The sequence below is a fragment of the Bufo bufo genome, chromosome 3, assembly GCF_905171765.1.
Source record: "Bufo bufo chromosome 3, aBufBuf1.1, whole genome shotgun sequence".
Lineage (NCBI taxonomy): Eukaryota > Metazoa > Chordata > Amphibia > Anura > Bufonidae > Bufo > Bufo bufo.
In genome coordinates, this window is record NC_053391.1 from 599,604,542 (window position 1) to 599,628,439 (window position 23,898).

General features: G+C 44.1%; 1 protein-coding gene across 1 annotated transcript; it reads right to left on the bottom strand.

Moving 5' to 3' along the window:
- Positions 1–1,148: 1,148 nt before the first annotated feature.
- Positions 1,149–20,169, bottom strand: DAZAP2 (DAZ associated protein 2). Its single transcript, XM_040425919.1, has 4 exons — positions 20,038–20,169; positions 15,478–15,602; positions 3,558–3,800; positions 1,149–2,163 (listed from the first exon to the last, which is right to left on the bottom strand). The coding sequence occupies exons 1-4, from the start codon at positions 20,048–20,050 to the stop codon at positions 2,035–2,037; spliced, it is 510 nt and encodes a 169-aa protein (XP_040281853.1). The 5' UTR covers positions 20,051–20,169; the 3' UTR covers positions 1,149–2,034.
- Positions 20,170–23,898: the final 3,729 nt, after the last annotated feature.

A 23,898-nucleotide genomic window follows, 5' to 3' on the forward strand; every position in this document is an offset into this window, starting at 1 on the left:
AAGCCTCTCTCTAGAGAGGTGTGCACATATATAGAAAAGGACAAGTAAGAGACACAGGAGTGCGTATAACTCCAGTGGCTTTCATGTGAAGTCTTGAATGAAGGTGGGCGGCAGCTACAGAAATGTACTATAGCCACGCGTGTCACCCAAATATCGTACATTGTTGGTGCTAATGCTTGGTGACATTGACTCATGGTGCTCAAACTTACCATTCTTCATTCTAGAAAAGAAGGCTAAACAGCAAATCAATGATTCTACGGACACTAGGGGCCTTAGAGTATTGCCATCTAGCTCGAAGCTTCAGTTTATAGTACAGGCATGACAAAAGGCAACAATCTAGTACAGCTTAGGCTGCTTTTACACCGCATTTTGCAGTGTCAGTTTGTTCTATGCACCAGGAAACCTAATGGACACGTCAGACATATTCAAAGGATATCCAAAGGCCCCCATTCACCTGACAAAGGCCAAATGCGTGTCGTCCCTTGGCCTCCATCAGTCAGTACAGCATTTTTTTATGCTATATTGAATAGAGCCATCTGCTGCTCTTTTCAATACAGAGGTATCCAATAAAAAAAATTATATTATATTATATTATATATATATATATATATATATATATATATATATAAATTTATTTTTTTTTAACAAAGAAGCCTATGGGTGATGGATGCCACTGTATGTCTGTGCAGTGGAATCCATCGGATGTATATGTTGGAACGCATACCTCCTCAAAACGCAGTGTAAAAGCATCCTAAAATAAGAACTCTGCCTCTCCTGGTAGATTTTCTCTTTAAAATATTATTCTACATTTATATCATTTTTCCACTCCTCTCTGTTGAAGTGTAGGATCATTCAAAGGGGTAAAATCCCTTTAATCTGACAGGCCAGGAGTTATAATAGTCTCGCACTGGACTCTCGGATCTTGCAAGACCAGACGACTAAGCAGAAATATCCAAACAGCACTCATATAGTCCAGGTCCTGTTAATGCTGAATTATAGAAATCTAGCTGTACTGGGCCTATGAAACCATTAGCTGTCATTCTAATTTATTGCCTACATTTTCGGTAGCTATGGAGCTACCGATCCTCCTTCAGTGCCTCACATGCTGGACCAGCAACACACATATTTCAACAAAGTAGCGCAACTTCTTGACAAGGACTACATAATTTTTATTTCTTGAAAATGTTTGATACCAACATATAAAACATTACATAAAAAGGTGAAAATAAAGACAATTATAGCCAGGCACCAAGGCTGGACAATGAAATAGAGGTCTGCTGCGCTAACATAGGAAAACTGATGACATTTGTTCTACTGGCCAAAAGACAGAATCCAGGACTGTGCACATATCCGCCCGAGCTTTACAGACAGCGACGCGTCCATAACATATGGGAAAAGACATCCGTACATGACCCAAATGTTATGGCTTTGTAAGAAGTTGCAGCACCTTCAGCATCTATAAGGCGTTGTTTTGTGGTACCGTACAGGCACTTGACAGTACCGTAGGCTTTGAGGAGAAAAGACATGGAGGGTTCATGGATGAGAAACTCTTCATGTATTGGCATACTAGCATTATTATATACTTTCACGTGCCCTTTTCTATAGATTATGCAGAACATCAAATGTCAACCCCAGCAACCTGCCAAATCTCCAAGCTGCCTTCAAATGTGTCACTGTTTGTACCTGTTGTCCTAATATGAAGATCCTGTCAGCAGGTTTAGTTATAATAAAGGGGTGAAGAGAAGTGTGAGGGAGGTAGGATGTGGTATAAAGGGATGTAAAGCTTTTTTATTTTAGGTTTTTTCTTTTTTTCCCTCTTTATAAAGGATCTCCAGCCAGAGTACGAAGCACCAAGCAGATATGCCACAGCCTTGTTTCTAAACTTCCACCCTGGGTTAATATTCTAAAGCAGAGCATTGTGGGGAGTGCTCACGCAGAGAGATGTCATTCTTTGTACAAAATCATTAGCCCGCTTTTGTTTTCATTTTGTTACTTTACGCCCCCCCCCCCCCTATCCGTGCCTGCCGATCCTCCTCACCACATGGTGTAACCACCATCTGAGCCACCCATGAAGTAGTTGCCTTTTCTCTGTGTGACTAAGACGTTGGCACCTTGCATAGCAGCCAGCTGAGCTGCATTGGGGGGGCAGCCAGGAGGTGGAGGCTGAAAGAGAAAAGAAAGACGTGAAAATGGAAACTTTGTTTTTTTAACAGGTGTACATAACATGTTACAGAATGTGGCAACTACATAGAAGTGCTCAAATAATCAGCATTATAGGGCCCGTTCTCACGGAGGATTTAGACACTGTCAAAATCCCCTGCGTACTCTGCATCAGAAACCGCTGAGGTTGTTCACTTTTAATGCCGCGGACCCGCTCACACCCATGCTTCAAAAAATGGAGGTAAACGGCAAGCAGACAGCCGCTACAGCATCAAGTGACGTCCGTCCAGACACAGCCCAAAGAAGAGACTCTTCTTGGCACAGTCGTGGCTTTAAACTGCCAGCCCACGAACTGCAGCACTGCCTTCTAATGAAATCAGTGGGTTACCAAGTGGCTGCCGGCAGAAATTTGGGCAAGATTCCGCCAGCAAATTCCATCATGTGAACCGGCTCTTAGGCCACTTTCACACTGTCAAGATTTGTCAAAAACAGTAATGGAAGCTACAGAGAAAACGTAGAATGGAAATAGTTGTGGTTCTTCTGCATTTTGCGCAGGAAAAATACTGACAGCGTGAAAATGGCCTTAGGGTATTGTCACATTTATAATTTTTGCACGTTTCTGCTCTAGCAAGGTGCATTAGCTTCGGCTTCTTCTGCACACTGTGCCTGATGCAACTGGAGTGGGCTTGTTATGCCACGGCATAACTACTCCCGAGACATGGACTGCCCCATGAATCTTCACAGATAGTGCATACTACTTTTATAACTTTATTTCCTCATTTATCCTCCGAGACACATTTCAATGTCACATCTTTAGAAAGTTATAACCATCCTGTATAGCAATACTGCAGCAGTTTGGGCACGGTATGTTTGATGACTGGTTCCCTTAATAGGGAGCCTGTCAGCCGTTTTAGCCATGCAAACTGCTGACAGTACTAGGCAGGGTCTGAGAAAAGCAGTACAAACACACATTCTATGGAGGTTTTATTACCAGGAGTAATGTGTATATCAACTTTTATTCTGCTCCTGCATGTGCCCAAATTTAGCTCTACATTTAGCTGTTCCTCAGCCCCTCCCCTCTGCTTTGAGTGACAGCTTTAGTGGTCTCCTGGTTGGATGCTACATCTGTCACTCGGAGCGGGGGGAGGGGAATTGAAGCAGCTAAATGCAGGGAGCACTACATAGTGAAGCATACTCACGCTACTCCTCACAAAAAAAAATCCACAAACGTAAGTTTGTCCTGCTCTCCCCAGCCCTTACCTAGTGCTATCAATAGTTTTGCATGGTCAGAACGGAGTTGGTTTTTATAAGTGGTTTTGCTGGATTTTTTTCTGCTGTGGTAGTGTTCTAGCATCTCAATTAAATTAACACACACACACATTGTACACAGAACTTACTGGCACACTTCCTGTACTTCCTGCTCCAAATCGTGCCCCAGCATCATATCCTCCTTCAACTAGGACAGCAGAACCTGGGGGGTACATGGGTCCAATGGGGTAGTAGGCCAAGGGAACAGAGGAAGTCATTGGTCCAACTGGCACCGTCTGGGTCATCGGCAAATACATGGAGGCTCCATGATATTGTGCAGACATAGCAGCCATATTAGCAGCAGACTGGTGAACATACCCTTGGCGATAAAGCTACAAAAAATAAGCATGACTTGGAATTAAAATCTACACGTAATATGTTCATTTTTTTTCAAAGCTATCAGCATGTAAGTAGCATCAAGTGATATATATATATATATATATATATATATATATACACACACACACACATATACACACACACACACACACACACATATATACACACACACACACATATACATACATACATACATACATACATACACACACACACACACACACACAAGAAAAAGGGTAGAATTTGCTGACATGTTCACAATTTTAACCATGGTCAGCCAAAAATCTGCCATTAGTCCTTTCATAAAAGAAGTATGACCAGCTTTAGGTAGGTTGGTCTGAGCTGGATTTTCCTGAACCCACGACAGCACCACGAGAGAGAGGATCCGCATCCAAAAAGACAGGAAACCTGAAGTACAAAAAGGTAGACGCTCTACTCCCACTTCAGTTTGTTTTTCCAAGGATTAGAGGAACTCAGCCCCAGATAATTAAATTAATATCAACCAAAGCACCAGAAAAATAGGGAGGGAAAATAAGGGCGCTGTCGTGGGTTCAGGAAAATCTAATTACTGGTAAGAGTAATCCTTCATTTTTCCCCTCACCCACGACAGCACCACGAGAGTGAATAACCAAGGAGACTCCTAGGGTGGGACAACAGCCGAAAGAACCTTAGACCCAAAGGATAAATCAGAAGAAGGATTTAACTGCAAACGATAGTGCTTAAAACAGATAGTTGGAGAAGACCAGACTGCTGCTTTACAGATATCGTCAATCGAGACAGAAGCCCTCTCAGCCCAAGAGGTAGAAATTGCCCTAGTGGAATGAGCCTAAAGCCTTCTGGAGATGTCTCTGCTGAAGATGAATAAGCCAGGGAAACTGCCGACGTAATCCATCTTGCCAGTGAAATTTTTGGATACTTGTTGACCCTTATTCTTCCCCTGAAAGAGAATAAACATCGAGGAAGACTTCCTCTAATTTTTAGTTCTAGGCAAGTACTGGACTAGACACCTTTTTACATCAAGACAATGAAAGGATTTCTCCTCTTCAGAGGAAGGATTATGATAGAATGTTGGAAAGATAATTTCTTGGGACCTGTGAAATTTCGATGCTACCTTCGGAAGAAAGGCCGGATCGGGTCTAATAACTACCCTATCTTTCAAGATACTGGTATATGGAGGATTAATAGAGAGTCTGGAGGTAGGGCTGCAGTAAACGAATATTTTAGAAATTGAGTATTCTTATCGATTATTTTTTACTATTAATTGAGTAACACACCCCAGTGCCACCAGCTGCCCCCCTAGTGCCATCAACTGCCCCCAGTGCCACCAACTGCCCCCCCAGTGCCACCAGCTTGCACTCCCAACTGCCCACCAGTGCCACCATCTCCCCCTCCTAGCCATGTCCCCATCGACAGGACTTACCTTTCCTGTAGGGGCGTCGCTACACAGCTCCTCCATCTTCTTTTCTGCGCGCTGCACTGTCGTCCTGACGTCACACAGCGTCGGGTCATAGTGCACGGTTACGTGCACTATGACCTGACGATGTGTCAGGAAGAAAATGCAGTGCGGTGCAGGCCAGCGGGTGACCACGGAGCGGTAAGTAATAGCAAGTGCTTCACTCCCGCTCCATGGTCACATAACACAAACGAATCCTCGATGCAAAAAATTTGCATTAAGGATTTTTTGGGTGTCGAATTACTCAATTAAATCGAGTAATTGTTTCAGCCCTACCTGGAGGTCATTAATTCTTCTGGCTGAGGTCAAGGCAACTAAGAGACATAATTTGAGTGACAAAAATTTTATAGAAACTTCCTCAATAGGCTCAAAAGGAGATCTAGTTATGGCATTTAGAACTAAGTTCAAATCACAAAAAGGAACTCTAGGGGACAGAGTCAAAGAAGATCTTCCAAATGACTTTAAAAAAAAAAAACGCACTATCCAGAAATTTGAAGCACTATCTTCAATAAAAAGGGCCGAAAGAGCAAAAACATTAACTTTTGAAGGTATTAGGGGACAACCCTAACCGAATCCTTTCTGAAGGAGAGGTTAACTGTCTAAAACTAGAATTTTTTCCAGACTCTAGCATAAATGAAAATATTAACCTTTTTCCTACTTTTTTGGAGTGCATTTACTAAATCTGTAGAAAAACCCTTATCCTCTAACAGGACCCTTTTAAATTCCATGCAGTCAGATGGAGGTTTTCTACATAGGGATGAAACACGGGACCCTGAGATAGAAGGTTGTGGGTTTCTGGCAGGATCCATGGGTCTGTTATTGACATTTTCCTTAATCAGGTGAACCAAGCTCTTTTGGGCCAAAAAGGAGCTATAAGTATGACTCTCGCCTGATCCTCCCTGATCTTCTTTAGCACCCTGGGTATTAATGGAAAAGGAGGGAAGGCATATGCTAGAGGAAAATCATTCAGACCACAGGGGAATCCTCCTGGGGACAGAGAAAATAAATTCTCTACTTTTTTGTTCTGAACCGTGGCAAAAAGGTCTAGGTGTCTATAATTTTCTTAAAAATACTGGGATTTAGATTTCACTCTCCCCGAAATATTAAATGGAGACTTAAAAAAATCTGCTTGAACATCCTCTATCCCCTTTATATGAACTGCTGAAATAGACCTGCAATTCTGTTCGACTAGCAGAAAAATCTCGCTCAACATTAACATTTGTTTTTGGTGCCCGCTTGCTTGTTTATATAGGAGACTACTGTACTGTTGTCCGACATAATCCTCAAGTTCTTGTCTAACACCATTGGAAGGACTTCTAATATTGCATATTTTACCGCCATTAACTCCTTCATATTTGAAGAGGCTGACCTCAGAGTGCCGTTCCATAGCCCCTGAACGGATTGGTTTTGAATATGCGCACCTCACCCCAAGGGCTTGCATCTGTTGTTCAACACAGGAGATCTTCCCTTCTCCATGGTACCCCTAGAATTAGATTGTCTGTAATCATCCACCATTTTAGGCCTTCTAAAGTCTTTGATTTGAAATTATCACTTTTGTCTCTAAGGGTTGTTTTCCCCCCTTTGCCTGGATGTCCTATTGTCCCATTAGATTTCTCTTGAATAAAACTGGGCACAAATGACTGCAGGGATACAGGACGTCATACTTGCCAGAATCGACATACCTTTCCTTAGAGAGATTCTTGGATTACTGATCAAGCTTTCTATATTTCCACTTAATTTTAGGATCTTGTCCTCCACCAGAAAGCACCTCTGGTTCCTGGAATACAAAATTAGACCCAGAAATTGCTGAACCTGTAATGGATCCGGCCTTGATTTCTTTATATTTAGGATCCATCCAAACTTCTCCAAGATCTGGGCCACCACCTGTACTGCTTTCCTGCAAGACTCCTTGGTCTCAGCTACTATAAAAAAAATTGTCCAGGTAGGGAATGAAAAGTATGTGTGCCCCCATCTCTGAAATCGCCTTGGTAAACACTCTAGGTGCCATAGACAAACCGAAGGGAAGGGCCTGGAACTGCAAATGCCTGGTGGTTCCTTCTATTTCCACCGCCACCCGGAGAAACTTCTGATGATCCTGATGAATAAGGATGTGAAAATAGGCATCCTTTAATTCTAGTATGGCCATAAAGCAATTTGAGAAAAGCAGATTTATTGTCACTTTTATAGTCTCCATTTTGAATTTTATTTACTAGAAAGAAAAGATTTCTCTTTTTTAAATTTATTATTGTTTTGTATGAACCTTCTGGTTTTCTCATTCGAAATAGGATAATAAAACCCTTCTCCCTCTTGTCCCCTTGGGACTGGTACACGTACATTTTTCCCATTAGATCTAGAACTTCTAACTCTATAGAGCTGCTTTCCACTCTAGTTGATTTTGTCATCAGAAATCTTTTCAGAGGGGAAAAACGAAACTCTAGCTTTAATCCTTGCCCTAAGGTGTCTAAAATCCACGCACTGTCGAAAATCTGTTTCCAAGCAGTAAAAAAGTGTTTTAACCTTCCTCCCACCTGAATCCTGGCATCATTGTTGATCTGGCTGTTTCTTATCACCAAAGGACTAAAGAAGTAACCCTTCCCACCTTTCTCTTTCATCCCCTTCCTTGTTATTTCTGAAGGCCCGAAAGGAAAGATTTCAGAATCCGCTTTATTCACCAAACACGACACAGTCGATCGTGCTCGGAATTGGGTTAGGCACAGGTACAGGCATAGTACTAGGGGTGGGAAAAGGGGTAGGGTTATGCAATGGGCACATCAGGGGCGAGGGATTATGGGTGGGAGATGGGGCGTGGTGAGTTCAGCAGTCTGACGGCCGTTAGGAAGAAAGTGTTCAGCCTCCTCGATGTCCTTGCAGGGATGGCCTGATACCTGCGGCCGGACTTTAGACGTCTGAAGAGATGATGGCCCGGATGGGAGTGGTCATTGGATATTTTCAGAGCCCTGGAGCGCAGTCTGTTGGAGAAGATAGAGTCAAGGGGTGGTAGTGGCAGTCGAGTAGTTCTCTCCGCCGAGCTGATGACCCTTTGTAGTTTGCGCTTGTCACTGGCTGATGAGCCGGCATACCACACCAGAAGGGACGAGCACAATACTGACTCGATGGTACAGGAGTAGAAGGACCTTCAGTAGGTCCTGAGCCATGCCGAACTTCCTCAGTTGTCGAAGGAAATAGAGCCGCTGGTGAGCCTTCTTTATGGTGGACGAGATGTTGGGACGCCAGGATAGGTCCTCAGAGATTGTCGTGCCTAAGAGGCGGGCACTGGGTACCCTTGCGACTTCAGATCCGTCAATATAGGTCGGGGTCCCTCTAGAAGAAAATAAATTCTGGGTTGGGAACTTCTTTTTGTCTGCTGCTTTTTCCAAAAGCTCATCCAACGTAAAACCAAAAAGATAGTCACCCTCGCAGGGCACGGCACACAATCTCTTTTTTGATTGTAAGTCTCCAGTCCAGTTTTTTAGCCATAAAGCTCTACGTGCTGAATTGGCCAGGGCCGAGGAACAGGCTAGTAATCTAATGGAGTCTGCAGCTTTTTCATGACCTGCCAGAATCTCTTCCCTCGGGCATTTGCTTTTAATCTGGTCTTCTAAGGCTACTTTTACACTGGTGTTTGGGTTTCCGTTTGTGAGATCCGTTCAGGGATCTCACAAGCGGTCCAAAACAGATCAGTTTTGCCCTTAATGCATTCTGAATGGATAAGGATCCGCTCAGAATCCATCAGTTTGGCTCAGCTTGGCTCCGTTCCGCCTCCATTCCGCTTTGGTGTCCGTCTGACGAAACTGAGCTAAACTGATCACACAATGTAAGTCAATGGGGACGGATCCGTTTTCACTGACACAATATGGCACAATAGAAAACGGATCCGTCCCCCATTGACTTTCAATGGTGTTCAAGACGGATCTGTTTTGGCTACGTTAAAGATAATACAAACTGATCCGTTCTGAACGGATGCATGTGGTTGTATTATCTGAACAGATGAGTTTGTGCAGATCCATGACGGATCTGCACAAAACGCGAGTGTGAAAGTAGCCTAACTTAGATAGCCAGACAATCAATGAATGGGCGTTGCAGGTGGCAGCAATAGAAGGTCTGAATGAAGAGGTAGAGGCTTCCCAGGTACCTTTTAAAAAACAGTCTACCTTCTTGTCTAAAGGATCTTTAAGAGATCCCATGTCCTCAAAGGGAAGGGATGTTTTCTTCACTACTTTTGAAATAGCCACATCTATTTTAGGAGCTTTATTCCAGGAGGCACAACTTATTCCGAAAAAGGATATTTTCTTTTAATATTTTTGGAAATATAAACCCTTTTAGTAGGTCTCTTCCATTCCCCTTTTATTAAGGCGGCTACTTTCTTATGAACTGGAAAAGACCTATGATGTCTAGTTTCAAGCCCCCCGAACATCACAGCTTGTACTCACTTGGGCTCTTTGAATCTGTTCACCAGGAGAACACCACGTGCCGTCTATTCCCAAAGTACCCATTGTCAGCTTTACTTCCGGGTATTGCGCTTCTCAAGCGCTTCCTGTGACGTCACACGCGCTACGTCATAACACACGCAGCGCGTGCGTTCCAGGCCTCCAGGGCAATGGAACACACGGAAACCAGATGTCTCTAGCGCGCAACTTGCACCCACAGCATCATGCCTCACAATGCTCTAAGCCCTCCATGGCTTTTGCATCTCTGCTGGTCCCAACGTGCACTTAGTCATGCCACGTAGCTTACCGGGGACCGCAGGTAACAAGAGAGGCACACGAGGGGGCAGAAGTACAACATAGCTCTTACAGGCTTCCTTCCAAGGACAGGAAACTAAACTGAAGTGGGAGGAGAGCCTCCGCCTTTTTGTACTTCAGTTTTCCTGTCTTTAGAGGCAGATCCTCTCTCTCGTGGTGCTGTCGTGGGTGAGGGAAAAATACAAATATCTAAATAATTTTTAAAAGTTATAAAAAATAAATAAATAAAAACATACAAGTATATCTCCCTATATACAACACATACAAAGTACAAACACTTCACAGTATTATGAGTCAGCCCCCCACCGATCTGCTACTGAACTCTGGAAATCAATAATACCTAAGTGCTTGCAATCCCACAGGATAAGTAACTAATAACGGATCACAAGGTATCTGATCATTGGGAACCTCAGCAGAAAGGCAGTCTTTGTTGACACCCACAAATATTCATGAGGAAAACCTCAGAGATTGTTGTCACATGCCCCCACAGCTCTGCACCTGCATGTCAAAGGGCCAGAATAGAACTAGGGAAATGAGGTTTTTTGCCTAAAACTTACTTAGCTTATGTACACTGCTCAAAAAAATAAAGGGAACACAAAAATAACGTATCCTAGATCTGAATTAATTAAATATTCTTCTGAAATACTTTGTTCTTTACATAGTTGAATGTGCTGACAACAAAATCACACAAAAAAAAAAAAAAAATGGAAATCAAATTTTTTAACCCATGGAGATCTGGATTTGGAGTCACCCTCAAAATTAAAGTGGAAAAACACACTACAGGCTGATCCAACTTTGATGTAATGTCCTTAAAACAAGTCAAAATGAGGCTCAATAGTGTGTGTGGCCTCCACGTGCCTGTATGACCTCCCTACAATGCCTGTGCATGCTCCTGATGAGGTGGCGGACGGTCTCCTGAGGGATCTCCTCCCAGACCTGGACTAAAGCATCTGCCAACTCCTGGACAGTCTGTGGTGCAACGTGACGTTGGTGGATAGAGCGAGACATGATGTCCCAGATGTGCTCAATTGGATTCAGGTCTGGGGAACGGGCGGGCCAGTCCATAGTATCAATGCCTTCGTCTTGCAGGAACTGCTGACACACTCCAGCCACATGAGGTCTAGCATTGTCTTGCATTAGGAGGAACCCAGGGCCAACCGCACCAGCATATGGTCTCACAAGGGGTCTGAGGATCTCATCTCGGGACCTAATGGCAGTCAGGCTACCTCTGGCGAGAACATGGAGGGCTGTGCGGCCCTCCAAAGAAATGCCACCCCACACCATTACTGACCTAATGCCAAACCGGTCATGCTGGAGGATGTTGCAGGCAGCAGAACGTTCTCCACGGCGTCTCCAGACTCTGTCATGTCTGTCACATGTGCTCAGTGTGAACCTGCTTTCATCTGTGAAGAGCACAGGGTGCCAGTGGCGAATTTGCCAATCTTGGTGTTTTCTGGCAAATGCCAAACGTCCTGCACGGTGTTGGGCTGTAAGCACAACCCCCACCTGTGGACGTCGGGCCCTCATATCACCCTCATGGAGTCTGTTTCTGACCGTTTGAGCAGACACATGCACATTTGTGGCCTGCTGGAGGTCATTTTGCAGGGCTCTGGCAGTGCTCCTCCTGTTCCTCCTTGCACAAAGGCGGAGGTAGCGGTCCTGCTGCTGGGTTGTTGCCCTCCTACGGCCTCCTCCACGTCTCCTGATGTACTGGCCTGTCTCCTGGTAGCGCCTCCATGCTCTGGACACTACACTGACAGACACAGCAAACCTTCTTGCCACAGCTCGCATTGATGTGCCATCCTGGATAAGCTGCAATACCTGAGCCACTTGTGTGGGTTGTAGACTCCGTCTCATGCTACCACTAGAGTGAAAGCATCGGCAGCATTCAAAAGTGACCAAAACATCAGCCAGGAAGCATAGGAACTGAGAAGTGGTCAGGTCACCACCTGCAGAACCACTCCTTTATTGGGGGTGTCTTGCTAATTGCCTATAATTTCCACCAGTTGTCTATCCCATTTGCACAACAGCATGTGAAATTGATTGTCACTCAGTGTTGCTTCCTAAGTGGACAGTTTGATTTCACAGAAGTGTGATTGACTTGGAGTTACATTGTGTTGTTTAAGTGTTCCCTTTATTTTTTTGAGCAGTGTATATATGGCTGACCATCAGATTTACAGTGCTTTATTTTTTTATATAACTCGGACTCAACTCTCTCCAAAACTTCTCTTCTGCTATTTCTCATGTTCAATATGCAAAGGGTTATATACATTTATCACACACATGACATTTATATTTAGAAGTCGCAGCGAGGTGTTTATAATGATACACACATTAAAGGGAAAGTGTCAGCTGAAAATTACCTATTGTTAAAATCATGGTTTTTTATTAAACAGAATTTTCTTTTAGACTTTTTGATGTTTTTTTTTTACATTTTTCCATGTCTGTTTATATGTCAAGACTGTTCATTGAGAGCAGCTACATGAGCCATAGACACAATTTTTGGGGGCCTCTTTGACTTGTATGGGAGAATTTTCTAAGCACGCTCTGTCACCTGTGCAGAGGTCAGGAGGGAGCAGATAAGCACCGATTTTGAATGGTAGATCCTGTGTTATTCATATAGAGGTGTTACTTGTCACTGTAATTCTGTCTCTGATAAGAGGATAGCTACTGATCATGGACTTATTATTAAAGGGTTTCTGTCATCACAAAATTTGTTATGTAGCTGGCTGACGTTAGCGATGTGCTAATGTCAGCAGTACATAACTGTGAAACTTATCTGCCTACATGTTGTCTTCACTTACGGAGAGCTCTGTGACGGATTCGACGCAGGCGCAGTGAAGAAGACGGCAGCAGGCGAGCGTCCTTCACTCACTGCGCCGAACACTAAACGGGACAGCGCAGGATTTTACTTTCAAAGCGCAGAGCAGAGATGTCCATCAAAGCAAAATGGGCGTGCCGAACGGTGAGGAGACGGAGCAACGCCCCAATAGCACCTAGAGGCTCATTTGGATAGTTTTAAAAGTTAATTTTCTGGGCGAATGGCGGCATGTAGCTAGATAAAAGTTACAGTTATGTACTGCTGACATTAGCACATCGCTAACGTCAGCCAGCTACATAACGAATTTTGTGATGACAGAAACCCTTTAAGCCTAGAGGCTAGTACAAAAATTGAAGAATTAGGGCTCTTTCACACTTGCGTTGTCCGGATCCGGCATGTACTCCGTTTGCCGGAATTAAACGCCGGATCCGGAAAAACGCAAGTGAACTGAAAGCATTTGAAGACGGATCCGTCTTCAAAATGCGTTCAGTGTTACTATGGCAGCCAGGACGCTATTAAAGTCCTGGTTGCCATAGTAGTAGTGGGGAGCGGGGGAGCGGTATACTTACAGTCCGAGCGGCTCCCGGGGCGCTCCAGAATGACGTCAGAGCGCCCCATGCGCATGGATGATTTGTCCATGCGATCACGTCATCCATGCGCGTGGGGCGCCCTGACGTCACTCTGGAGCGCCCGGGGAGCCGCACGGACGGTAAGTATACTGCTCCCCCGCTCCCCACTACACTTTACCATGGCTGCCAGGACTTTAGCGTCTTGGCAGCCATGGTAACCATTCAGAAAAAGCTAAACGTCGGATCCAGCAATGCGCCGAAACGACGTTTAGCTTAAGGCCGGATCCGGATTAATGCCTTTCAATGGGCATTAATTCCGGATCCGGCCTTGCGGCAAGTCTTCAGGATTTTTGGCCGGAGCAAAAAGCGCAGCATGCTGCGGTATTTTCTCCAGCCAAAAAATGTTCCGTTCCGGAACTGAAGACATCCTGATGCATCCTGAACGGATTTCTCTCCATTCAGAATGCATTAGGATAAAACTGATCAGGATTCTTCCGGCATAGAGCCCCGACGACGGAACTCTGTGCCGGAAGAAAAGAACGCAAGTGTGAAAGAGCCCTTATATATATTTTTTTTATCATAGGTGACATGAAAAATAAAATAAAATAAAATAAAACTGAAAAATATATTTTAAAAAAACATAAAAACATGATATAAACAATAGGTCATTTTCTGATGGCACATTTCCTTTCAGCATTATGCCCCTAATATGTTACTGTAATTCTAACATTTTGGGACCTTTTGGATTGTTAAGGGATGTCTAAGCAGGACGACCCCTAAGAAGTTTAGAATCTGTGTTTAAAGCAAGAGTATATGATAATAGTTACATCACTTAAAAAGAAAAACAAAAAAAAAGGTCCATCAGAAATGTGCTATAAGCTTGTGATATATGTTATATGTCAAAATTTTACTGCAGGCACCATCCAGTTATGCAGTATCGATAATATGACAACAGCCTTGTGAAATGTACGGACTAACAGCTGATCTCACATGTTAAAGTGGTTATCCGGGAATTAATACTGATGGATGACCTGTCCTCAGGATAGGTCATCAATATCAGATTGGCCGAGGTCTGACACCCGGGACCCCTGCCGATCAGCGGTTAGAAGAGGCCGAGAATTCCCAGAGTGTCGCTGAATCTTCATAGGCCATGTGACGTCACCATACATCCGTCATATGGCCTAGTTGCAGCTCAGGCCCATTCAAGTCAATGGGGCTAATCTGCAATACCAAGCACAGCCACTATACGATGTATAAATATATTTGTTTTAGGGAAACAAATATCTGTCATATGTTTGGATGAACAGATAAATATTCTATATATAATACATTTTAAAACATACAAAATTGATTATAAACATAAATCCCCATAATTAGTTGATCAACTAAAAAATTAAATAAAAAGAATATATATATATATAAAAAAATAAAAAAAAGTATATACTCTATCAAGTGTCCATGGTAGAAGGGACCACAATTATGTTTATAATCAATTTTGTATCTTTTAAATATTCTATATATAATAAATGTGATCTGTTCATCCAAACATATGACAGATATTTGAGTGCCTTCCCTAAAACAAATATATTTATCCAATTCCACTTATACGCTTGGGTGTGCCGTGGGTTTGTGCACCGTTGCCATTGTTTTCTAATTGGGTGTAGCCACTGATTGCCTCTCTCTTCTTTTTTACATTGTACTATAGGATGTATGGTGCTGTAATTGGTAAGTGCCCGGGAGGACGCCGTGCTCACCAGAGCTCCAGTAAGCACCGCAGCTTCCTGAAATAGCGGATCGGCGGGGGTGCTGGAACTCTGACCCCCACCAATCCCATGGATTGGTCATAGATATTAATTCCCGGTTAAACCCTTTAACACGGTCAGGAAAAAGAAAGCCATGAAAGACCTTGAATGACATCTTGTATTTCTCCAATTATGGGGGTATTTTCTATGACTATGAAATGGTTTACCAGACTCCTGATTCAGCATCACTTATTAAATCTGCACATTTACCCTGTAATATCTATTCAGATTTTTTTGTTCCAATTAAACAGACTTTGTAGGTCAAGAGGTTGTAATACTTTACCTCAGAATAAGCGGGAGGAGCGTCTGTGTAGGGAGGAGCCTGAGGAAGATGCATGGCTGCTTGAGGGTAGACAGACTGAGGATTGGGGCCCTGGGATGGGTAGGCTGGAGGAGTGGGGTACTGTCCTGTAGAGGAAAAAGACATGTCAATACATACAGAACCTAAAAAGGACATGAACCAGTACTGCACACCAGCATCTTCAGCACATACAAGAGTAGTAGTAAATGGCAGCAATTCAAATAAATGGACAACCATTAAATGCATTACGTTGGGGAGTCCGCTTCAGCAAGATCCACTCTTTGCAGCACCTCATGGCGAGGGTTCCCGAGCAGGCAAGCCCCCTCTATGATTTCCATATAAAACCCAAAATAAAGCGGGCACCACCTCGGTTGTGTGATCATTGACCCAGCACCATTAGCAGCTTATACTCTGTCAATCTCAGATTAGTCACATTAAGGAGGTATTCTGGTTATGTTATCTCTGATCCACAGGATCGGGGATAACTATTAGAGTGGTGGGGATCCTACCTTTGGGACCCCCACTAATCACAAGAATAGTGACCCTGTACTCAGTAGAGCCCCTTGAAATGAACGAAGAGGTCGAATAGACATGCCCATAGACACTCCATTCATTTCTATTGGAGACAGATGAGTACCGCGCTTCCGCTATCTTTGTGGATAGGGGATTACGCCTTTACATTTTCCATATGTATTTTATTTTTTGGGTTGTGTATTTATCATATATCCCACAGATGACATTTATAAGTAACAGAAAGGAATTTCTACTGATGCACAGGTTAAGCATTATGCACTTGGAATTTGAACATTTTCTATCCATCACCTGTAATTATGTAATGGATGGCATTGTGCTCTGCTCACGTTAGGCCCCCTATAAGTGGGCTAAAGTGTCAAACTCCATGCTGGATATAGATACCGTTAGGCATACACACAGGGAGTTCTCCTTTAATAGTTGACGCAGAGGACAAATGTACAGGCAGCCGCCTGCAGAGCTGACAATCCTCCGCACCGGGCTGGGAGCTTAGAAACCTTCCTGCTAACCCCCGAGGGCTTCTCTCCCTGCAGGTCCCCATGGGCTATGTACTGCTTGGTACAAGTGCAATCAGCATGGATCCCCCGTCTCATGTTAGCAACGCAGCAGAAAAATAATTGTCAGGAACAGCACAGTCAGCTCTTCTGCCAGGGCGCAGGAATGAAATCCACGCTGCAGTATGACACGAGCCCTCAGGAGTACTGCACCACTCTAGCCATGGATGCAGAATAAGGGTAGGAAAGGGCTGAAAGTGGCATACGGTTCCCTGGAACGCTGCCAGCGACTTCTGCTGGTGCTAAATGAGGACACGGACATTGGCAGTCTATGTAACGGCGTCGTTTGGAAGCTTTACTTCAGAGAGAAATCACTGCTGCTTACTAGAGACGTGCCATATATACTGCTGTGGGGAAAAAAAGCAACCTACACAATAGGCGCACACGAAAAACCTCACGTCCTGAAAACCGCCCTCGAATCCCTTCCCTCAGCACACAGAAATGGGCCATCGCTATACATGCAAAATATAGCTACTAAGCCCAAGACAGGATCACATGGGAATGATATGTGCTGGTGTTTCCCGGGACCAAATGTTAGGGCAAGGATCAGCAACCTCCGGCTGTTCAGAAACTACAACTCCCAGAATGCTTCACTCACTTCTATGGGAGAGAGAGAAGAACAGCAGAGCATGCTTTCATGCTGGGAGTTGTAGTTTCACAGCAGCTGGAGTGCCGGAGGTTGCCGATCCCTGTGTCAGGGGGACTGCTACACATGATATATTCCAGTTCATATTAGAATTTATTCCTGCGGCACCATACTGACTATATAACCAGCAATGGACAACCACAATTTTACACTGACCTAGTTGTCATAGTTCTCCTCCCTGTATCATTCCGGAAAACAGCCCATAACAGCGTGGCATCAGGTATACACCATATCGTCCACTTAAAATGCCCCTAGGCCTCATTCACAATTCCATTTTTCGCTGACACACGTACCTATTGATTTTAATATCAAAATCTGTATTTTTTTTAATTATTTTTTACTGACCAAAACAAAAACAAATTTAAAATCACTTCGATCCGTGATGAGGACCGAACACGCCCAATGAAGTCAATGGGTCCGTGAGAAATCAGTGACACAACACGGGTGGCATTTGCGTTTGGTCCGTTTTTCACTGACCATTGGTAGCAGATGCTTTAGAAATTCATTTTTAGCTGGGCAGAGTTCGTGGAATTCGGATGACACTCGGCAGGCAAAAAAACGGACACACGGACCAAACATGGATCCTTCACAGATGAAGCGCAGATGGATTTTTTTCACGGATAATGTGAGCGAGGCCTTAACTAGAAGGCCCAATTGTGTGCCCATGAGAGGGAATAAGGGCAGGAACGCTCCTATAGTAAAGAAACACTCAATTTGAAAATATTAAAAAAAATGAAAAAATAAAATAATATTTTACAAGAAGCCCTGGCGATCACTCCAGGTGCAGCGCATGTGGGCAAAGCAAGAGCTCAGGTAGCTGGTTCATGGGCTGGGCAGAAACCTTCCACCGACCCATGGATCGATCCTCTGGAGAAGAATGAAGCAGGCCGGGTTCCCTGTTTTCGAGGAGATTTTTAGGCCCAGTTGGAACTTGCATTTTGCTGAACCCTGGTGTCAAGTCTTATTCTTAATGGATCCATGATACCAATGGGTCGTGATGGAAGCCAAACAGATCCTACAGAATCCCACCGATATTATGAGAGAAGACCTACCTACCTTTTCCTTCCTACTGGGTACGATGTGATAGGAGACCACCACCACCACGCTATTCTGCCTCTCAAAAACGAAAGACTATAAAGTAACTGAATCTGACTGAGGACCCTGGAGAAATAAACGAGAACCGATAGAAAGTTCTGCAGAACTAAAAAGCCAGTGTGAATAGAGCCTTAGAAACATTACCACAACACACAGACTCACACAGGCATGGTGGAAAAGTAGTAAGAAGATGTAAGTAAACATGCTGGGAGTTGTAGTTTCACAACAGCTGGAGTGCCGAAGGTTGCCTGCCCCTGATATAGCGCCTCCTCCACGACAAACGAAATGCGAGCCTCGGGAATCCACTGACACAGTGAAATAACATAGCCAAAAATAGGAGGGCACGCCCCTGACCAACCTGACACCTGTCCGTCTCCTCATATGATCTGACCACTTGAATGCTGGCATCTCATGTGACATGGCACACAAAATTAGAACGGTGGGGGCCCCAGCGGTAAGACCTCACCAATCATGACAACGAAGACCCTGAAATGAACAGAGCGGCAGGTCAGGCATGTGCACTGCTGTTCCATTCAGTTCTATAGGAGTTCCTGAGATGGTCGAACATGGAGCTCAACTATTTCCAGAACTCCCATAGAGCAAGAGGTGAGGGGTCCTTGTTCGTGTTGGGCATCCGACCCAGCGGTAGGGCGCCCACCCATCTAACAGTTAGCACCTACTCTGTGGAAAGGGGATAACGTCTCACAATCGGAATACCCCTTTAAGTAAAGGCCCTGTCAATTTGTGCGCCCCTCACAATATCCAACCACTGAGAACATTCTGGGAGTTGTAGTTCTGCAGGTTAACACGTCAGTACGGGTGTGTGTGCGGTGACCTCATGTGATGGGCGTGAATCGCCAGGTAAGAAAAACTGTTTATCTTGTTACACAACAATCCAGGTGATAACGGTCTGGTAATGTCACCGCCTTCATGAGACACCCGGTATGTCACAACCACCGGCCACGGTTTCTGAACAGCCTGGCACATGTAGCTCTCATATAGACATAGGCAATGAATCTGAGACACGCAGGCCTGATACTCTCTGCAGCCACGGCCAGTGTGCACTGCTTTACAGGCACAAGCAAGGAAACAGCTACATGTCATCTCTATGCAGCTGTCTCTGCTCTGTAGCGCCTCTCAGTGGATGGTTATATATAGATCTGACGGGATTCCTCAGCTCGCCACAGGATGCATTATTATAGGTCAGGCAGCCCACCACCTCCCAACCACAGAACCAGAACCCGCAGGATTTCATTTCCACTGCAGGGGGCGCTGTTTTTTTTTTTTTTTTTTTTTTTCCTTTTTATGTTAGTAATAAGAGATTGAAGAGATTGTCCCAATAATCATCATTATTATTGGGAGTTTCAGATTGATAGCTCTCTCCTGTAGGGTGACCTCCCTCCATAGTACACATGGGCATACGAGGTCCCCGATTTCGGTGTGGGAAGAAGCTGGGATTTGTAGTTCCTCCGCAGCCAGACATAAAGGCTCTTATGCCTATCAGGGGTAAGTCATTCGTTCGCGTAAAGGGTTAATCGCAAAGCATGCCGGTAGCTGCGGCTGGGATGAGCTCCACTAACTCAGCTCCCCAGACTCTGCGCAAGGTGCGCCCCCCGCAATCACATGACAGCCCGGGCATCCCGCACAGACCCTCGCCCACTTCTGCCCCAGCCCGCCTCCCCTCCCCTGGCAGTGCCCGGGTAGCAAGCAACTCACCCTTGTTATTCATGCCGCCGGCGTCGTGTACAGTCCGTATTTTCTGTGTTGTTATTGGGAATGATTCCACTTCCGCTTCTCTCCACTTCCTTATTGTGCTGCGTGCTCTCTATACGCAGATAACTGCAAGCAACGCTGAGAACAGCAGCGCCCCCTAGTGGCACCTTCACTTACCACATGCAGAGCTTTTCTCCTGTCCAATAGTCTTCGTGCTCCACAGTGCACGCCTCATCTATAGTATCGTCTACATGCTGCATCTTATCTATATGGCTGCCTGTCTCTCCATATATATATATGCATCATTATTCTATCTGTCTATCTCTAATCTAATTACCTATCTACGTATCTGCCCAGGGGCGAAGCTAAAGCCTCATGTGCCCTGCTGCAAGAGTTCAGCTTGGGCCCCCCTTCCCTCAAACCTTCCTGCTGCATGAGGCAAAACTTGAAACTGCACCCTCCCCCTCCATACCAAATTCTTAACCTAACCCCTTCTGTCCAGCCAGAGGTGTAACTTGCATGCACTTTCTATAATACCAGTGTCTTCTTATGTGGCACAAGGGTCTTTGGGCCCCTCAGGCTCCTGGGCCCGGTAGCGACTGCTACCTCTGCACCCCCTATAGCTACGCTCCTGTATCTGCCTAATTATCTATTTCTCTATCTCAGACCTCCCAAGTGTCCCTCTTTTGGAGGGACAGTTCCTATTTTTCACCCAGTCCCTCTGTCCCTCTTTTCTCCTTAACCACCTCAGCCCCCATAGCTTAAACACCCTGAAAGACCAGGCCACTTTTTACACTTCTGACCTACACTACTTTCACCGTTTATTGCTCGGTCATGCAACTTACCACCCAAATGAATTTTACCTCCTTTTCTTCTCACTAATAGAGCTTTCATTTGGTGGTATTTCATTGCTGCTGACATTTTTACTTTTTTTGTTATTAATCGAAATTTAACGATTTTTTTGCAAAAAAATGACATTTTTCACTTTCAGTTGTAAAATTTTGCAAAAAAAACGAGATCCATATAGAAATTTTGCTCTAAATTTATAGTTCTACATGTCTTTGATAAAAAAAAAATGTTTGGGTAAAAAAAAATGGTTTGGGTAAAAGTTATAGCGTTTACAAACTATGGTACAAAAATGTGAATTTCCGCTTTTTGAAGCAGCTCTGACTTTCTGAGCACCTGTCATGTTTCCTGAGGTTCTACAATGGCCAGACAGTACAAACACCCCACAAATGACCCCATTTCGGAAAGTACACACCCTAAGGTATTCGCTGATGGGCATAGTGAGTTCATAGAACTTTTTATTTTTTGTCACAAGTTAGCGGAAAATTATGATTTTTTTTTTTTTTTCTTACAAAGTCTCATATTCCACTAACTTGTGACAAAAAATAAAAACTTCTATGAACTCACTATGCCCATCACGAAATACCTTGGGGTCTCTTCTTTCCAAAATGGGGTCACTTGTGGGGTAGTTATACTGCCCTGGCATTTTAGGGGCCCAAATGTGTGGTAAGGAGTTTGAAATCAAATTCTGTAAAAAATGACCTGTGAAATCCGAAAGGTGCTCTTTGGAATATGGGCCCCTTTGCCCACCTAGGCTGCAAAAAAGTGTCACACATCTGGTATCTCCGTACTCAGGAGAAGGTGGGGAATGTGTTTTGGGGTGTCTTTTTACATATACCCATGCTGGGTGAGATAAATATCTTGGTCAAATGCCAACTTTGTATAAAAAAATGGGAAAAGTTGTCTTTTGCCAAGATATTTCTCTCACCCAGCATGGGTATATGTAAAATGACACCCCAAAACACATTCCCCACCTTCTCCTGAGTACGGCAATACCAGATGTGTGACACTTTTTTGCAGCCTAGGTGGGCAAAGGGGCCCATATTCCAAAGAGCACCTTTCGGATTTCACAGGTCATTTTTTACAGAATTTGATTTCAAACTCCTTACCACACATTTGGGCCCCTAGAATGCCAGGGCAGTATAACTACCCCACAAGTGACCCCATTTTGGAAAGAAGACACCCCAAGGTATTCCGTGAGGGGCATGGCAAGTTCCTAGAATTTTTTATTTTTTGTCACAAGTTAGTGGAAAATGATGATTTTTTTTTTTTTTTTTTTTTTCATACAAAGTCTCATATTCCACTAACTTGTGACAAAAAATAAAAACTTCCATGAACTCACTATGCCCATCAGCGAATACCTTGGGGTCTCTTCTTTCCAAAATGGGGTCACTTGTGGGGTAGTTATACTGCCCTGGCATTCTAGGGGCCCAAATGTGTGGTAAGGAGTTTGAAATCAAATTCTGTAAAAAATGACCTGTGAAATCCGAAAGGTGCTCTTTGGAATATGGGCCCCTTTGCCCACCTAGGCTGCAAAAAAGTGTCATACATCTGGTATCTCCGTACTCAGGAGAAGGTGGGGAATGTGTTTTGGGGTGTCATTTTACATATACCCATGCTGGGTGAGATAAATATCTTGGTCAAATGCCAACTTTGTATAAAAAAATGGGAAAAGTTGTCTTTTGCCAAGATATTTCTCTCACCCAGCATGGGTATATGTAAAATGACACCCCAAAACACATTCCCCACCTTCTCCTGAGTACGGAGATACCAGATGTGTGACACTTTTTTGCAGCCTAGGTGGGCAAAGGGGCCCATATTCCAAAGAGCACCTTTCGGATTTCACAGGTCATTTTTTACAGAATTTGATTTCAAACTCCTTACCACACATTTGGGCCCCTAGAATGCCAGGGCAGTATAACTACCCCACAAGTGACCCCATTTTGGAAAGAAGAGACCCCAAGGTATTCGCTGATGGGCATAGTGAGTTCATGGAAGTTTTTATTTTTTGTCACAAGTTAGTGGAATATGAGACTTTGTATGAAAAAAAAAAAAAAAAGAAAAATCAGCATTTTCCACTAACTTGTGACAAAAAATTAAAAATTCTAGGAACTCGCCATGCCCCTCACGGAATACCTTGGGGTGTCTTCTTTCCAAAATGGGGTCACTTGTGGGGTAGTTATACTGCCCTGGCATTTTCCAGGGGCCCTAATGTGTGGTAAGTAGGTAAATGACCTGTGAAATCCTAAAGGTGCTCTTTGGAATGTGGGCCCCTTTGCCCACCTAGGCTGCAAAAAAGTGTCACACATGTGGTATCGCCGTATTCAGGAGAAGTTGGGGAATGTGTTTTGGGGTGTCATTTTACATATACCCTTGCTGGGTGAGAGAAATATCTTGGCAAAAGACAACTTTTCCCATTTTTTTATACAAAGTTGGCATTTGACCAAGATATTTCTCTCACCCAGCATGGGTATATGTAAAATGACACCCCAAAACACATTCCCCACCTTCTCCTGAGTACGGCGATACCAGATGTGTGACACTTTTTTGCAGCCTAGATGCGCAAAGGGGCCCAAATTCCTTTTAGGAGGGCATTTTTAGACATTTGGATACCAGACTTCTTCTCACGCTTTGGGGCCCCTAGAATGCCAGGGCAGTATAAATACCCCACATGTGACCCCATTTTGGAAAGAAGACACCCCAAGGTATTCAATGAGGGGCATGGCGAGTTCACAGAAATTTTTTTTTTTTGGCACAAGTTAGCGGAAATTGATATTTTTAATTTTTTTCTCACAAAGTCTCCCGTTCCGCTAACTTGGGACAAAAATTTCAATCTTTCATGGACTCAATATGCCCCTCACGGAATACCTGGGGGTGTTTTCTTTCCGAAATGGGGTCACATGTGGGGTATTTATACTGCCCTGGCATTCTAGGGGCCCTAAAGCGTGAGAAGAAGTCTGGAATATAAATGTCTAAAAAATTTTACGCATTTGGTTTCCGTGAGGGGTATGGTGAGTT

Bases quoted from the DNA above. Each gene is read 5' to 3' on its own strand.
- DAZAP2 (XM_040425919.1), bottom strand. The intron at 3,801-15,477 runs GTAAAGTATTAC...TATTTTTTGTAG, and splicing joins CTCCTCCCGCTTATTCTGAG to CTTTATCGCCAAGGGTATGT. The intron at 2,164-3,557 runs GTAAGTTCTGTG...TTTCTCTTTCAG, and splicing joins GAAGTACAGGAAGTGTGCCA to CCTCCACCTCCTGGCTGCCC.